Genomic DNA, 19,064 nt, shown 5'->3' on the forward strand with positions numbered 1-19,064 from the left:
CCTCAATTCCCAACTTTGCTATATTTAATGACAACAGTGAACACGATATGAAACATAAGACACAAAACTTCTAAGACTTAAATAAAATAAGCCAAGGGAATGTCCTGTAAAAAGGAACCTGGAAGGTAGTTACCAATGAATGCTGAAGTGGGCAAAGGATGAAGACTACAGATGTGGCCTTGACAAATGAGGGCATCCATAGTCATAGCTCAGTCAACTATGTTTCTCATTACATGTCATAGCATTGCTTGATTTCATTGCAATGATAGCTAATAGGCATAGGCAATCCATGGTTCTACGGGGTGTGTGTGCTTTGCTTCTACACTGTAGCTAAAGTTCTGGTGAAAATTTCACAACTCTAACTAAACGTTCAAAATTTCATTATAATTGGCAGTTCCTAATTGGTTCTGTCATAAAAAATCACCAATAACAAAAAATTGAAAGTTTGAAAGTTTTGTTAGAGTTTTGACATTTTCACCACCAGAACTTTAGCAACACTGTAGAAGCAAAGCACCAGCGCCCCCTAGTTTTGTAAGTACTTTAGAACCATTTAGAACTATGGGTTAACCATGCCTTGAAATAGTAGTAAATCATCTTGTTGTGTTGACACTGACTGATTTGTAATGTTATTACACAGAACTTACATAGAACTTACATGGATGTAAATTTCATTGAAAGTAATTGTCCATATGCTCAAATGAAATGAGGTTTGATTGGTCTATCCTTGTCAGAGAAAGGGGCTCCCCATGAAGCAAAACCTCAGAAACAACAACTTAGCATACTATTGCTGAGATTATTTATTTTTTTATCAACTTCTAGTCATAGAAGCTATTCAGTTGAGGGCCAGTTCTCAGGTTACAGTCATGGAGTGAAGCTGCTAGAAATGCTTCTGTATACTGACAGCTCCATAGGGCTACCATAGCATGCAAAAGCAATTAATGTATCATGCCAGTCACCTGCATATCTTTGGTGATGGCTGAGACAAGCACAGAAATCCTTTTCATAATCAAAGCAAGTTCTTTCCCATATTAATACTACCACGTGGTGCTGACTCATACAGAACACAGTGGGCTCCAGTTGTCTCAGAACTTTCCTTAATTCTCATATTCTTCAGTAGTTAAAAATGCAGGTTATGAAAAAAATTACTAAAAGAAAAGATCTCAAATTAATTTGTTAATGTTCAGTTCTGGAACATCAATGATTTTTTTCAATTCACACATTATTGCTTGTAACTTTTATAAGTTTAAATGGCAATGTTTTAAAATCCAGCTATAAAGCCAAAACACATAGTGTGTGATCCCCCAATTCATAGTTAGTTACATTAATAGTAAGCACCTGAATTTAATCCAATCCTGTATATAGACTGGCATGAGTTGACTATGCATACATCTAGTTTAAACACCCTGATTTCAATCATTTTAACAAAGCTTACATTTAAATGAGGTGAAATGGTTGATCTGCCAGATGTCCGGGACTACAATCACTTATCATGGACCATTCTTGGTGTGCTGATAGAAATTCTAGCCCAAAATATCTGGAGGACAAAATATTTTTCTTTCTTGTTCTAAGTACTTTGAAAATACGACAGCGTGGATTATTGACTTGTTACAGTCAAGCTGTATATCTTTTGCTGCATTGTTTAGCACCATAACAGTGGCATCAGCTAAGGTTGATTTTATGCATACACATCTATCATTCAGACTGTGATATCAAGAAATGTCTGGCATGTCCAAAGTGGTCATTAAGAACCAAATACCAAAGACATTACTTCCAAATTGCCAAATATAACATTAGATGTTTTGCTTTCCAATGACAGTATTGCACATAGTCAGGTGACAGCCATCAAATGTATCACTGAGTAAAGTAGTAAGGGATGAATAAGCCTATGGAAATCAGGACTAAGCACCACATTAATTTCTAATAAACCAAAATCATTATACAAGTTTGCCTCATTACTAATATTTCTTGTAAACTCAGTGCAATAATGGGGCAAATTGTTATTGACAACAACTGGAAGCTTGATACAAATCAGACTTCTCAAGCCTTTCCTTTGATTTCATGAATATATGAGTGGATGAAATGGATTAAAGTGATAGTAAAAAAAACACCCTCAATTAATGCTATATCAGGATTGAACTAGGCAATCTTGTGCAACTTGTATGCAGATACCTACAAATCAAGTACCTACAAGTATGCAAGTACCTACAAGTATCTGCAAATTTCCTTCAGTAGATTTCAAAATAGTCTTGTTTAGAAGCAAATACAATGCTCACATTACAATCTGATTCAAACATCTTTAGAGTCTGTAATCTAAAGGATGCCCCATTCAACAATGTACCTTAGGCCAAATGTAATTGTTTTAATGCACCAATGTGCATTTTGAAGAATAAGTCAGGGTCCCTGAGCAGCATCAGGACTGCAAGAAACAGGGGGAGAGAGAAAGATCCTATCAACTGATGCAAATAGCAACTACTGGTGGCAATATTTTTACTGGATCCATGGAATAGAGAGAAGGGTTAAACATGATCTTTCCACCTCTGTGTTCCAGATGCTGTTGCTGCTGCTATTTACATTTTTTAAAATTAAAGAATTCATTAATTGTATTTACACAATTAACATGTCTTGTTCTGCCTTTACTTTGGAAGTAAGCATGCACAGGATTGTTTCATTTCTTTCATTAGAATTTTACACAAATGTAACTTTCCCCCCTGTTTAAATGTATCTCATGATCATTTCTTTCTTTTATTTCTTCTAAATTTAACTATGGCCTCAATTTCATGCTCACTTACCTGGGAATAAAGCCCACCAATATCAGCAGGACTTGCTTATGAGCAGATAAGTAAGATTAGCTTACTTTAGTTTTCTATATTATAAGAAATCTTTGATGGTTACTGCCCTGATTTCAACCCATGTAATTAATGTTTCTGCCTAAATGGGGAAAACCCTTTGGAGACAGTAATTGAAAACAAGATTTATGTCATTTATAAGAATTTAGCAGGAAATGAAACATTACCTAAATATACATTGTTATTGTAAACATATTTTATTTAATTAAAAATTGCTATTAATGCTCTTAGTTTATACATGTGCAATCATACTTAAGAAAGTATTCATTATTTGAATTTAGGAATGTAGGAACTTCAGCAAGTTGGCCACAGTGCTATCCATCTCCCATCTTTCTTCCTGACACTTCAGAAATTAAAGCTCTGAATTTCCCCCTCATCTTTTGTCACAATACTTCATCTGTTAATCTCTGCAAAATGGTACTCTGATCTAGCCAAACATTACAAAAGAGATCAATCTTCCTGACTTGAAATCCATTTCTGTCTGAAGCCTGGGAACGAGGGTGCAGTTCATGCCATGGCAAAAGCCAAGACACACACAGACACAGAGAGAGAGAAAGAGAGAGAGAGAGAAAGGGGCAACCAGGATATAAAAAAATCAGTAAAGTGCACAATTATTGTCAACATGTTCTCTTTCCTTTGATCCAAAGAATTTACTGGACTGTCAGTATGAAATACAATTCGGCTTGCATGGAATACAGACTGACAGCTGAACAGAACAAACTCCTGCTTTGAGTTTTCATTTTTTTTCCTGAAGACTTCTTCAGGAATTTATTGATGCAATTCAAAAGGAACACACACCAGCGCTTTGGATATTGACTGGTTTCCTAGATCCACAAGGGGGCAGAAGGATTACAAGTTGTTCTGATGCTTATCTCCATTTTAGTTTACTTGACTGAAACTTCAGTGTTTTCCAGGTCTACTTCCTCCAGCCCGACAGTGGTGTCTGACCTGGAGATCATGAAAAGTTTCTCTTTATTTGTATACTGCCTCTGAATTCTCAAAGGGCGTTTATCTGTTTGTTCTCTGCTGGTATCCTTTGAGGAAGCTGTGTACCCACTGGAGTTTCCTTTGCAGTCCTGGATTTTATGGGCCGGCGTATTGGCAACAGATTCCAAAGAAGTGCCCGTCTCCTCCAGTGGGGTGTAGCCCTTATTGCTTCGGTACTGATCACACTGAGAGCCCTGGGAATCTTTCCTAGCTGCTGCTGGCGTCAGAGGGGGAGAGTCTCCCAGATCAAGGGATTTGGAAGATGAATCTTTAACTAAAAGGCTGGAGTCTAGGTCTGTGCTACTATCCAAAGTCTGAGAGGGTTCAGGGGTGAGGGATCTCCTGGCATCAGGGAGGCAACTTGTGCTTTGGCGTCGGAGAACAGGCTTCCTCTTGCCCATCCTGGGTACCACTATATGCCCTCGCTCTGAGTCTATATAGCTGCTCCTGAGATCCGTCAGGCTGAGCTCAAACTCCCCTCGAGGGATTTCCCTGGCCCCTCGTTCTCCCAGGGGCCTTCGCCAGCCACCGCGGTCTCGCTCTGCCACTTCTCCTTGAGCCAGAGGCAGCAAAGTAAAAGTGCTGAGCGAGGAACCCACAATGGAACTGGCAGTGCTATGTTGGTCCCAGCCATTTGGGGGGCTACAAGGTGAACTACCAGTAGTCCTAGCCAAGGCTGCTCTCTCCCGATAGATACTGTATACAGCCTCAGCCAAGCTGGGGGGTGGGTGTTGCTGCTGTTGTTGAGGAGAGGAGGAGGAGCAGCGGCGCGGGGATGAAGCCAAGTCTGGAGGAGAGAGGGGAGCACTTACCACTGAGTGCCAGGCAGTCTTTGTTAAAGTTTCCCCAGAACTGCTACCAGGTTTCAACTCCAGGCCTCTTGGCTGTACATAGTTAACAAAGCCATTAATGGGAACTGGGGCCACAGAAGCAGAGGGCGGCCCATCCTTGGTCCGAAGGCTGTGTGCATCTATGACGGTGGAGTACAAGTCCCTCAGATTGATAATTTTGGTCTTTTTGTCACGGTTCTCATGGAGCACTGCATTGGCACAAATGAAGAGGAAGATGCCAATGCCCATGATGAGGGGACCAAGCACCTTTAGTTTGTCAGAATGCAGACATTGTGAGAAAAGCTCAATTAGGAAGCTTTTTGAAGAGGGTGAAGGGGCTGGCGAGGAAGGGAGCAGACTCTTCTTACTGTTCATAAAAGAGGAATTGGTCCCCAACTCTTCCAAAGGAAAGTCTGCTTGGCCTTCTGTTTGGTTCCTGGAATGGCTTATGATGGCACTCCCATGTGGTGAATGATGCCTGTCCCCAAGCCTCCCTGCCCGGTAAAATGGCTTTGGCCAGTACCCCATGACTGCCAAGGCAATTCCCACAAGCAATACTAGGATGCCACAGAGAGCAATGAGGCCTGAGATGGAGCAGAGCTTGAGCTTTCCCTTCACCACCACCACATCGTTCTTGCGTTTCTTTTTGGCTTTGCGCTTGCGTTTGGGGACGTCGCTCTGAGGCCTCAGGGGATCCTGTTTTCTGGCTGAGATCCGCAAGAGGCCTCCAGTGGCGATCATGGCTGGCTACCCTGGGCACCGCTCCCCACAGTGACTCCGGCTCCTGTAACAGAAGGGAGAAAAAGAACATGAGAGCCCAGAGCAGAATTCAGTCTGCAAAGACCCATTTTCATTTACAAATGGCAATTTTTCTCAGTTTTTCTGAAATTTGCTCAGTCACCAATGACGAATCACTTCCACATAAGGAGGCATGTGTGAGACACAAGTTCCAGCATAGCTAATTCATTTTGTTTGTGTGGGAGAGGAGAAGAAATGTCTCACAATAGCTTGCAGATTTCTGTATCACTGGCTGCAAACAGAATGCCACTGACGTCATACTTTAACTATACCATTCTTATATTCACTGAATAAGGATTGGGCATGAACCTTGGCAGGGGAACAAAAGTAGCATGGCTGCAATTTGAATGTAACTAGTAAGACTCTTGAGTTCTTTTGCCAAAAAAAGAGAAAGAGGAGAGGAAAAAAATGGAGAGAGAGAGAAACTGTTGTGAACTTGAAAGGAGTATAGAAATTATCTTGCTCCCAACTGAAACTACTGCAACCTTACTTAAAATTTAATAGTTTGGGAGTCTGCTTGGTAAACTGGTGTTCAGAGTCTGTTCTGGGCCAATAGTCTAAAATGAAATTCAGACAAGATGGAACTGTTGGGGATTCTGCCATTTATGGGGCTGTACAGGAAGGAAGCAAAAATACCAATCTGCAAGTGCTCCTGGACCTGATGTTCTCTCTGGATGTGTAGATAGCAAAAGTAGTTTAGGGAGTATTTTGCCAGCCATGGCTGCAAATGTAAATGGATGTAAATTGATATTCCAATGACTTAAATACAGACCCATTCTCTATGTGGAAGTGCCCTTAAAGGTAGTCCAGAACCTGCAGCTGATGCAAAAGGCTGCTGCCTGGATGCTGATAAGTGTGAAGGAATGTAAATAGACTAGTTGCATTGATTCTCAATCAATTCCTGAATCCCATTTAAACTGCTTGTACTGATGTTTTAAAATTGCTAACAAACCAGAACAACATTAGCTTTTAATCATGTAAACCTGCTAAAACCTTGAGACAGCTCCAGTGGACATTTTGCCAGGATCGCCTACTCTGGATTCGTGATTTATATAGTGCAGCTCTTCTTGTAGTGGTAGCTCCACAATGGTGCATGTTTCTATTGGGTATATTCTTTTTTCTCATGGTCAGGTGTGTGGTGAAGATAGCTTCATTTTACAAAACAAGTTGCCATTTTGCTTTCCCTCCCTCTCTCTAAGCACCATCTTGGAGAAGAAGAGCTGAAACATTTGTTCTAGTTCTTTTGGCCCACTTGACCTGTTCTCCATGCACTTTGACTAGGCAAAGTTCAAAGAAGCAAATAAATGAGGCATTCACACATTTGGAGTCAAAGTTTTGGTGAATACGGTATTGTTAGGAAAAATCATGCTGAACTACATTTCACCAAATTCCTCATGGATAGGGCTGATGGGAATTTCAATCCAGCAACATCAGGAGGAGAACATGAGTCCCAGCCCTTGTCTACAGCCATGGAACATACAGGTTTCTCATGGGACTTGGGACTTAAAGTCCAGGTCAATTTCTGTTTCATGGTATTTTGTCCAGCACAACATTCCCTGTGGTGTGCTGGACAAAATACCAGCAAGCAGAAGAGCCTCACTATGATGTTTCTCAGAATTGGTGAGGCTGAAACCAATTTCACATAGTGAATACAAACAGATGTATGCATGCATTCACTTTCACAAACCAGGTATGTTTGCTAGGCTCTATTCACATATATAAACTGGGATTTGGAAAAGGAATCCCACTATTCTGGAATGTGTCCAGAGGAGAGCAACTAATCAAAGATCTGGAAAACAAGCCCTTCTGTTTAGCCTGCAGAAGAGAAGGCTGAGAGGAAACATGATGGCCAAGTATAAATATGTGAGGGGAAGTCATAGGGAGGAGGGAAAGGCTTGTTTTCTGCTGCACTGGAGACTAGGACGCAGAACAATAGCTTCAAACTACAGGAAAGGAGATTCCACCCGAACATTAGGAAGAATTCCTAACTGTGAGAGCTCTTCAACAGTGGAACTCTCTGCTCTGGACTGTGGTGGAGGCTCCTTCTTTGGAGGCTTTTAAACAGAGGCCGCATGGCCAGCTGTTGGGGGTGCCTTGAATGTGATTTTCCTGGTTCTTGGCAGGGGGTTGGACTGGATGGCCCATGAAGTCTCTTCCAACTCACTGATTCTATGATTCTATTGCCTCAACCCTCACATTACCAGATACAGATATGTCAGAAATGCATTCCAAAATATATGAAGGTCAACTGAAGGGATGTATTTACTCTTGAGAAGGAAATAATTTTCAATGGCATTTAGCACTGAGTCATAGCCTAAAGACACCAGATCCCATTAAATCTTTGAAGCTGAACAAGTACCTGGTTATGTCCTGGATGAAAGATCATCAGTGAATACCATCAAGTTAAGCTGTATTTCAGAGAAAAGAACTGACAAATCACCACTGAGTAGTACTTGCCTAAGAAACCCTATGAAATTAATGGGGTCAGCAGACACCCACAGGCCACTTGAAACAAAACAACTTCACAGTTTAATTTCCTCCAGGTAAGACATATCTGCTCAAAATTTCCAAGGTGGGGGATATGGGTATAAAAGGGGGAATGAAGTGCCATGTAAATGCAAATTCAGCTCACTGCATAATGTGATGCATGCTGTAGCACAAAATCCCAACTGCACATTTACAGCAATCTGAGCAGGTGTGGACTGAGGGAGAAAAAGATGTTAAGGTTAATAATACATAATAATAAAACTTTATTTATATTCCGCCCTTTCTCCCCATGGGGACTCATGACAGATTTGAAGGTTATTGTGCCCTATTGGATGAAAATGTTAACCCGGTGATAGCTGCTTTGAAACCTGTAAATGTCATATTGGTCTTATTCTTAACTGCAAATAAAACTACCACATGCTACAAATTGATGATTCAACCACACTTGAAATACTGTGTACAGTTCCAGAAACCACACCTCAAAAATAATGTGCCAAATAGAACAACTAGAATTATCAAGTAGCTGGAGGTCCCCAGTAAGGAAAATTGAAATTCAATGTTTGGAGTTCATTAGCTTTAAAAAACAACCAGTCCATACTTCAGGAAATAAAGCCCCACTGCTCACTGGAGGGAAGGATATTAGAGGCAAAGATGAAGAACTCACATAATGAGAAGACAGGAAAGCTTGGAGAAGATAATGATGCTGGGGAAAATGGAAGGAAAAAGGAAGAGGGGCCGACGAAGGGCAAGATGGATGGATGGTATCCTTGAAGTGACTGGCTTGACTCTGAAGGAGCTGGGGGTGGCAACAGCCAGAAGGGCTGGTCCATGAGGTCACGAAGAGTCGGAAGTGACTGAACGAATAAACAACAACAACAACAACGCTTTAACAAAGAGGAATGCAGTAAAGTATAAATGGTTTAAAGAAACATCTAGGTAGGTAGAGGTTCCCCAATTTTCATAATAATAGAACCTGCATTTGAATGGCGGGATGTTCAAGGGCCCTTTCACACAGCAGGAAATCCCACATTGTCTGAGTGTAGACTCAGATAACCCAGTTCAAAGCAGATATTGTGGGATTTTCTGCCTTGATATTCTAGGATATAGGGCTGTCTGGAAGGGCCCCAGGACAGATAAAAAGAGGTACCTAATACAACTACAGAGGTAAACTGTGAAATTCATTACCATAAGATGTAGTGATGGTTGCCAGTTTGTGTGGTTTTAAAGGGGAACAGAGACATTGATCAGATTTAGTATCCGTGATAAAGTTGTGAAGTTTTCAAAGAATTAACTGTGTTAGTCTCTTGCAGCATAAAAAGGAGAAAGGAAGGGAGTTAGAAAAAGGACCATATTTTGTATCTTTTTGGGCTCTGTTATGTTCTCTCACACTCCTGCAACAGTACAAATATGCTTTATACTTAAGGTCTCATCTACACTGTCATAAAAATTCATATTATCTGCTTTGAACTGGATTCATATAATCCAATCTAAAACAGATAATCCGGATTATCTGATTTGATAATTTGGATTTTATGGCAGTGTAGATCCAGATTTAGACCTTAATACAGTACTGCATGCAAGGACCTTTCTACACTGCCATGTAATCCAGAATATCAAGGCAGATAATCTACTTTATCTGCTTTGAACTGGATTATCTTAGTCTACACTGCCAGATAATCCACGTCAAAGCAGATAATCTGGATTTTATACAGCTCTGCAGAAGGGGCCCAAAGAAATGGGTTTATGCCAATGAAACCTCATACAAAAATAAAACCCAATTAGTTTACAAGGGGATGCCTCATTTTTTCCTCTTCCCATTTAAAGATGTGAAGCTTATTTGCAAATGGTGTTTCCTCAATGTGGGAGAATGCATATTTAATTTTTGAAAATAATGCAATATTGTGCTTTTTAAAATCTAAAATATGGTGCATTGTGTGCAAAAATAATTTCCATACAAATTCCTGAAATGTGAAAAAGAGGTTGAAAGATGAATTTAATTGAATTTAAAGTTGAATTTAAACCTAGAGTTCTTACACAAGAAGGAGCAAACGTTTTAAATAAGTAATGATTGACATTCCTAATCAATGAATATTAGTGAGGATGGATGACTACACACACACACACATACACACAATTGAAGGCAGGGTGCCTGGATACATCAGTTGTGGGGTAAAGTGAATAGCAGGTTCAACTCCATAACTGTTTTGCTCATGTCCTGATTGTGACCTTGCCAGATGGTTGATCAGCATAGGGCCAGACTGGTGGTCTAGACAGGCCTCTGATCTTGCAGAGCTCTAATTATATTTCAATACATGGGTCAGGAATAGGCTTTGAAGATATACTGTACAGTATGAATGTATCCACAGTGGATACATTCCAAGACTTCTGCAAATACCTGAAACTGTGAATAATAGCCAGCCCTATATCTGGATTATATTTATGTAGGAAGCATACCATAAAATCACCCTGGACGACCCAGAGAAGCCCACAAACACTTCCTGAGGAAGGGGGTATGTGAAGCCATGGATACTGCATGGATAGGAAAGTCATACTGTCCATATTCCTTTCCTCTCCTCTGTATTCACTGACAAATTTCAAACGGCTTAAAGTATAATCCGAACAAGTACTCCTAAATGCACATATTAGAGACAGATGGAAAAGCATGCTGCTTCTGGAATGGATCTTTTGTTTCTGTACTTTTAGGAATTCATACAATATGGAAAGAAATATGAGAGATTTTATTCAGAAGAGGAGGCATCACCTGACTAAAAAAAAAAAAGGGGGGGGGGAATGGGTCCAAAACTGTTTTGTAAACATGCTTGAAGCAATTTACAGAGACAACAGTTTAGAGCCGTGATGCTCAACCTTCCTAATGCAGTGACTCCTTAATACAGTTCCTCATGTTGTGGTGACCCCCCCCCCAACCATAAATTTATTTTAGTTGCTATTTCATAACTGTAATTTTGCTATTGTTATGAATTGTAAGGTAAATATCTGATATGTAGGATGTATTTTCTTTCACTGGATCAAATTTGGCACAAATGCCTGATACATCCAAATTTGAATACTGATGGGCTTGGGGGGGGGGGGGTATTTTTCAGTTGGGAGTTGTAGTTGCTGGGATTTACAGTTCGCCTACAATCAAAGGGCATTCTGAACACCAATTATGGAACTGAACCAAACTTGGCACGCAGAACTCCCATGACTAACAGAAAATACTGGAAGGGTTTGATGGGCATTGACCTTGAGATTTGGAGTTGTAGTTCACTTACATCCAGAGAGCACTGTGGACTCAAACAATGCTGGATCTGGACCAAACTTGGCACAAATTCTCAATATGCCCAAATGTGGTGAAGTTTGGTGAAAATAGACCTTGACATTTGGGAGTTGTAGTTGCTGGGATTCATAGTTCACCTACCATCACCTACCATCACCACAATTGAATTGGTCCAAATTTCCCACACAGAACCCCCATGGCAAATGGAAAATACTGTTTCCCTGATCCCCAGGTTGAGAAACATCGGTTTAGAGAGACAACATATCCTTTCTTCAAAGTTCCTTAAGTCACAATGTGTTCAGCTCCTTCTGTTTTACAATGAAGATGTGACACTATTGCCTGGTTTTAATTGGGGTCTATTTGGGGGGGGGGGGGTGTGTGATGAGGTTTTACTCATATCTTGAGAGATTGCCTCAGTTTAATAATCAATACTGGCCCCCTCTACACTGCCATATAAAATCCAGGTTATCTGCTTTGAACTGGATTATATGGCAGCGTAGAGACATATAATCCAGTATAAAGCAGATTATGTGGATTGTCTGATTTGATAATCTGGATTATATGGCAGTGTAGAAGGGCCCATAGTTTCATTCTAAATACATGCATAGCTTCCTGTTTTTGTTACAGAAACTGCTACACTGTTTTCTAGCCTCAGGCCATTTTCTCAGAATGAGGCCAAAAGGTTCCTTTACCCAGGGGCTTATGAAAGGTGATCTGTTATGGAAAATTAAAAAAAAGCATTTTTTAAGGAAAATGATGGAAATTAAATTTTAAAAGGCTTCATTCACTGTTTTTGCTGAAACTACAGGTATATATTTGTATATGAACACATATGCCAACCCCCTTGACCAGGTTGGGAATTTAAACCTAGAGTTTTTCATTTGCTGCAACCCATGCACCAAGAAATAAACACATTCTAACATCGTTAGATATTACTTCCCTTGAAACATTTCCCTTTTTCATCTTTCTGCAGACAACCCGTCCTGCATGCTTCGGATGTGGGCTTATCCTCCGGACATATGCCTGATTTGGAATCATGTATGATGTTCAAGGTAACTGGTTATGTAACACGAGTCCCTCAATGTGAGAATGTAATGGGAACAGAATGCTACTCTGCTAAACCTGGCATTTCTTAGAAAAAGAAGAAAAGGTTGGATAGCACCACTTTGAATCACTGGGGGAATAGACTGTGCTGTCCGTGTTGACAAAGGGAGCCTGAAATAATCTACAAGGTTTTATTTACATCACAAGGTTCATAATCTGTGTATTCAAGTAATGAGGCTACAACTGAATGTTCAACAATTCCTTGCCAACTGTTTAGAACAGCCTGGAAAAAAAAGGAATGACGAACAGTCGTTCATTACTCTCCTAGAGTGTCTGAAATAGATTATAAGACAGAAAGAGAAAAGCAATCAGTTCGACATGCAGCATAAAGTTAATTCCTTTGCCCTGAAATCTGGTTAAGTCAGCATCCTGGTTAATCTTATTCCTCTCATCAGCTAAATCACGCCATTTCCCAAATATCCTTGGATTCAGCAATTCTCTGATTTGTTTAAATTCTGTGTGTTTCCTGCAGAAATGTCCTTGGTTCTTATGTTGTGCTGAAAGAAATTCAGCCACTGGACTTGGACTTCCTTTTTCAAACATGGTTGTTGTTGAAGGATTAATTCAAGAGATGTTGATTAGTTTTAATCACGCTTTTGTTGTAATTACATTTCACCCTAGGACGCCAATAGGCAAGGATCTGTATTAACTAAGATGGGGAAATATATGTGAATAGCTTGACCAGGACAAAGGTGGTGCATAGGAAAAAAAACAAACAGGAGCCAGTGGTGAGTTCCTTAAAAAAAAAAGAAGAAGCAGCTATTCCTTCCTTTCTAATCAAGGCAGCCAATTGCAACATTCACACTTGCCTCTAGCAGACAAGAGCTCTTTCTCCCACCCTGGACATTATTCCACAGATATATAAACTCCACTTGCCTAGTTTCCAACAGACCCCTCAACCTCTGAGGATGCCTGCCAGAGATGTGGGTGAAATGTCAGGAGAGAATGCTTCTGGAACATGACCATACAGCCTGGAAAACTCACCGCAGTCCAAAGCTAGTCCTCTCTGAACAAGGAAATACTCCCTCATTTTGAAAAGATCACAATTTGAAGGAAACACAAAAAGAAAGAAAAAAATCCAGAAATTGTTTAAATGTTTTCCATTCTAGGCAAAAGCGTAATAACAGAAACTATGATTAGGGGTACATCTACATCTGTTTATAATTTTTATTGCTAATGTTCGTTACTTGTGTTTTGGTTTATCTTGTTTGCTTTTCTATTGATTATTTTATTTTTATTTTCTATTTGTTATTTTATTTTTTATGTATTTTACTGTATTTATTCAGGCTGTGAGCTGCTCCGAGTCCTTTGGTGGATGGGGCAGTGTACAAATAAAGTGTGTTGTTGTTGTTGTTGTTGTTGTTGTTGTTGTTATTATAACACAAAACACAGTATGACACAGCAAATGAGATATATATGCTGGATTTCATATTATTATTATTATTATTATTATTATTATTATTATTATTATTATTATTATTATTATTGGATGTACAACAAGATAGGTACACAGCAAACATAATCACTATGGTGACTTTTGTATTTCATCACACGTTGAACACTTCCCAAGTATCTAGGACTGTGTTGTTGTTGTTGTTGTTGAGGTTAATATTAATGCAGTCTGACACCACTTTAACTGCCATGGTTTGATGCTATGACATCTTGGAAGATGTAGTATTGCAAAGTATTTCACCTTTTCTGCCAAAGAGAGCTGTTGCCTCAGGAAACTACAAATGCCATGATTCCATAACATTAAGCCTTGGCAGCTATCGCAATGTCAAACTGCATTCATTCTACAGTGTAGATCAGACCTGGGCAAACTTGGGCCCTCCAGGTTTTTTGGACTTCAGCTCCCACCATTCCTAACAGCTTCAGGCCCCTTCCATTTCCAAGTCCAAAACACCTGGAGGGCCCAAGTTGGCCCATGTCTGGTGTAGATGCACCCGAGGACACTTGCTTCCTAGTTTTCTCCTCTGTTATTTGAAGTTAAGTGTGCGGAAGATGTGTGAGAGATCCACCTCTGCTTGAAAAGGAATTAGCCACATGAGAGTTTAAGGCATCCTGGCAATGCCCAGAGGCATTGCAGTGCCATACGGTCCCAAAGATCCTGCCATGAGGGGCTGGTGATATTGGGGAGAGTTCAGGGCAGATGCGGCTGGCACGAGCCCTGCCTGATGGGCACAGCCTGTGCCTGGCAGGGGACCAAAGGACTGAGGCTGGCCAGAAGAGGAGAGCGGTGCCAGGGCTGGCACTGCCGCACTGTCCAACTTTTCCCAAGCCAAACTCGCTCTTTGGAAAGGTGAATCTCTCCTGCCCAATGAATGCAGTCTGTCTGACACCACTTTAAACCGCTATGGCTCAATGCTGTGAAACCTTAGGGTTGTAGTTTGGCGAGAAGGGGAAAAGACCTTGTGTTTACTACCCTCATAATTCCCCAGCACTGAGCCCTGGCAGTTAAAGTGCTGTCAAACTACATTAATGTAATTGCATAGAGGCAGCCAAAGACATCCATCAGAGGGAGACTTGCAACCTCTCCTCCCCCATTCAGTCATCCCTTATTTGATAACCTTCAGGAGATTCTGGCTTCTTTCTTCTCTTCTTCTCCATCTTTTCTTTTTTTGATCCCCAACCCCTTTTTGCTGCGACAAAGGACAATGGGAATGGATGCATGCCCTGCAACCCCATCCCTTTGCAGCAAGGATTAGAATCCTAGAGGTGGAAGACACCCCCCAAGTCCAACCCCCTCTGCCATGCAGGAATACACAATCAAAGCACTCCTGGCAGATGGCCATCCTTGCAACCCCATCCCTTTGCAGCAAGGATTAGAATCCTAAGGGTGGAAGACACCCCCCAAGTCCAACCCCCTCTGCCATGCAGGAATACACAATCAAAGCACTCCTGGCAGATGGCCATCCTTGCAACCCCATCCCTTTGCAGCAAGGATTAGAATAATAGAGGTGAAAGACACCCCCCAAGTCCAACCCCCTCCTGCCATGCAGGGATACACAATCAAAGCACTCCTGGCAGATGGCCATCCTTGCAACCCCATCCCTTTGCAGCAAGGATTAGAATAATAGAGGTGAAAGACACCCCCCAAGTCCAACCCCCTCCTGCCATGCAGGCATACACAATCAAAGCACTCCTGACAGATGGCCATCCTTGCAACCTCATCACTTTGCAGCAAGGATTAGAATGATTGAGGTGGGAGACACCCCCAAGTCCAACCTGCTCCTGCCACGCAGGAATACACAATCAAAGCACTCCTGACAGATGGCCATCCTTGCAACCTCATCCTTTTGCAACAAGGATTAGAATCATAGAGGTGGAAGACACCCTTAAGTCCAATCCCTCCTGCCACATTGAGATACACAATCAAAGTACTCCTGACAGATGGCCATCCTTGCAACCTCATCCTTTTGAATCATCGAGGTGGAAGACAGGCACCCCGCAAAGCCATCCAGTCCAACCCCCTCCAGGGATGCACAATCAAAGCACTCCTGACAGATGGCCATCCTTGCAACCTCATCCCTTTGCAGCAAGGATTAGAATAATCGAGGTGGAAGACAGGCACCCCGCAAGGGCCATCCAGTCCAACCCCCTCCAGGGATGCACAATCAAAGCACTCCTGACAGATGGCCATCCCGCCTCTGCGTAGAAACCTTCCGAGAAGGAGGCTCCGCCGGGTTCAAAATGGCAGCTTTGGGGAAGCGCCTTCTGATGCCTTACCAGGGGAAATCGGAGGACCTCAGAGCCGTAGGGAAGTTCCTGGGAGCCCGGAAAGAAACCATGGAGAAACTTTGCAGCCAGCTTCAGCCGAGGCGGAGGAGAAACCACCCTGAAGAAATCCCTTTTAGAGCAAGAGCAGCGGCAGCAGCGATGGCCCGGCTCGGGGCGGCTGTAGGATCCATGGAGCCCAGGAGGAGAAGGAGGAGGGCTTTCCCCTCAACGCGGCGGCGCCCCAACTCGGCATCCTTTCGCTCCGGGCCAGGAGAGAGGTGCTCGATCCCCTCTGCTGCCGCTTTCCTCGGCGATTGTGGCGGGATGCTTCTTCTCTGCCGCGCTGCTGCTGCTGCTTCTCCTCCTCCTGCTGCTGCTGCTTCTTCTGCCCCTGAATGGCTCTGGGCGCACAAGCCTTCGCTGCTGCTGGCTGGACTCGCTGCGGTTGCTAGGAGACCGGAGCCATGACACAGGGAAATTGCGGCAGGGCGGCTGGCTGGATGGCTGGCAAGCGCTTACCTTCCAAACTCTCTTCGAGGAGAGGAGACCAACACAACCCCCCCCCCTTTTCCTTGCTTTAGTTCCGCCCCCGTCTCCGCTTTTGACAGGCGGCGCGCGCCGTTCCGACCAGACCACCTGCGGGAAGAAAGGGGTGGCAGGGCTCGGAGCGCCTCGTCTCCTCCCGAGCATCCAAGTTGGAACCTGCGCGTCGCCGCCTGATTCGGGAAGACGGGGTTTGAGTCAGGTTCTGGGTGGATCTGCCCTCCGAAGTTCTTTCCTCAAGGATTTGGGAGTTTCTTTTAGTGCACCATCCCTTGTTATTGCTTGTTTGGTGGTCTTGGAAGCTCTTGCGATGGGTCAGGATCTAGACAAGCTACGTCCATAAATAACCTCATTGGACTACCTGATAACCTAACCCAGGTATGGGGAAACTTTGGCCCTCCCTCCAGGGGGTTTGGACTCCAAATCCCACCATTCCTAACAGCCTCAGGCCCCTTCCTTTCCCCCCTCAGCCGCTTAAGCGGGGAAAGGAAAGGAAAGGAAAGGGCCTGAGGCTGTTAGGAATGGTGGGAGTTGGAGTCCAAACCCCCTGGAGGGAGGGCCAAAGTTTCCCCATACTTTTAATAATTGGACTACACTTTTTAGACTGGACCTTGGTCTCATTTACCTGAACAGTGGTGATGTCTTATTTATTTTATGTAGCTATGTCTGATTTTTAAAAATTTAATATGTTTACTTTTCACTTGTGTTGATTCTACTTAAATTGGTTCTTGATTTGTTGTTTTATGATCATTTTCAATTTTCATTATCGTTGTGTTATTTACACTGCTCTTTTTTGTCGTGTCAGGAGTGACTTGAGAAACTGCAAGTCGCTTCTGGTGTCAGAGAATTGGCCGTCCGCAAGGACGTTGCCCACGGGACGCCCTGATGTTTTGATGTTTTACCATCCTTGTGGGAGGCTTCTCTCATGTCCCTGCAATGGGGAGTTGGAGCTGATGCAGTGGTTCTCAACCTGGGGTCCCCAGATGTTTTGGGCCTACAACTCCCAGAAATCCCAGCCAGTTTACCAGCTTGTTAGGATTTCTGGGAGTTGTAGGCCAAAAACATCTGGGGACCCCAGTTGGAGAACCACTATAGAGGGAGCTCATCCATGCTCTTCCCGGATTCAAACCTATGACCTGTCAGTCTCCAGTCATGCCGGCACAGAGGTTTAACCCACTGTGCCACCAGGGGCTCCTATACGTCCCCTTGAGGAGATGGGGTGGGGTATGAACAAAGTTATTATTATTATTATTATTATTATTATTAAACTGAAAACCTAACCCCACTGTTCATCCTTTTTGGGCTCCTCTCAATGACGCTTTTTCTATTCGTACCTCAACCAGGGTTTTATCATTTTGCCTCCTCTATTTGGCCTGCCTATTATGTCTAATTTTATATATGTCAATCTCCTTTGTTTATTTTATTTTGCTACTTTTATGTATTTTGTTCTGATGAAATTTTGTTGCCTGCATTTTGTATTTTATTTTGCTGTATTGTATCTTTGGGCTTGGCCTCATGTTAGCCACCCCGAGTCCCCTTTGGGGAGATGGTGGCGAGGTATAAATAAAGTTTATTATTGGGTTGTTGTAGGTTTTTTGGGCTATATGGCCATGTTCTAGAGCAGTGGTTCTCAACCTCCTCCTCTTTTGGCCTTCAACTCCCAGAAATCCTAACAGCTGGTATACTGGCTGGGATTTCTGGGAGTTGTAGGCCAAAAACATCTGGGGACCCCAGTTTGAAAACCACTGTTCTAGAGGCATTCTCTCCTGATGTTTCGCCTGCATCTATGGCAAGCTTCTTCAGAGCTTGTAAGATCTGACCTAACAACCTCTGAGGATGCTTGCCATAGATGCAGGTGAAACGTCAGGAGAGAATGCCTTTAGAACATGGCCATATAGCCCAAAAAACCTACAATGATCCAGTGATTCCAGACATGAAAGCCTTCAAAGATAAAGATGATGATGATGATGATGATGATTATTATTATTATTATTAAAGAAATACTAGTCTTTCTTAGACTGTTCTATCTTCCTTCTCCTCGTATTATTTTAAACTTTTGTTATGGGGCAGGTTCTAGATTTTTTTTTCATGTTAGGATTGACTTGAGAAACTGCAAGTCACTTCTGGTCTGAGAGAATTCTGTCTGCAAGGATGTTGCCCAGGGGATACCCGGATGTTTGATGTTTTACTATCCTTGTGGGAGGCTTCTCTCATGCCCCCACATGGGGAGCTGGAGCTGACAGAGGGAGCTCAACCCACTCTCCTCAGATTCGACAGGTCAGCAGTCCTGCCAGCACAAGCATTTAACACATTGCACCACCAGGGGCCCCACAGGCTCTAGATAAGCTGTCAATAAGGAAATACTAGTCTTTCTTAGAATTTGCATTCTTTCCGAAATTTATTATGATTGTTTTGATGTACTTGTTTTCAACTTTTGTCATAGGGCAAGTTCTAGATAAGCTAAGACCCATTATC

At 42.4% G+C, this 19,064-nt stretch overlaps 1 protein-coding gene across 1 annotated transcript; it reads right to left on the bottom strand.

Annotated features, from left to right (window-relative positions):
- Window positions 1-779: 779 nt before the first annotated feature.
- TMEM200C (transmembrane protein 200C) lies at window positions 780-16,581 on the bottom strand. Its single transcript, XM_060775075.2, has 2 exons — window positions 16,056-16,581; window positions 780-5,447 (listed from the first exon to the last, which is right to left on the bottom strand). The coding sequence occupies exon 2, from the start codon at window positions 5,402-5,404 to the stop codon at window positions 3,731-3,733; it is 1,674 nt and encodes a 557-aa protein (XP_060631058.2). The 5' UTR covers window positions 5,405-5,447; window positions 16,056-16,581; the 3' UTR covers window positions 780-3,730.
- Window positions 16,582-19,064: the final 2,483 nt, after the last annotated feature.

The sequence above is a fragment of the Anolis sagrei genome, chromosome 4 (assembly GCF_037176765.1).
Source record: "Anolis sagrei isolate rAnoSag1 chromosome 4, rAnoSag1.mat, whole genome shotgun sequence".
Taxonomy (NCBI): domain Eukaryota; kingdom Metazoa; phylum Chordata; class Lepidosauria; order Squamata; family Dactyloidae; genus Anolis; species Anolis sagrei.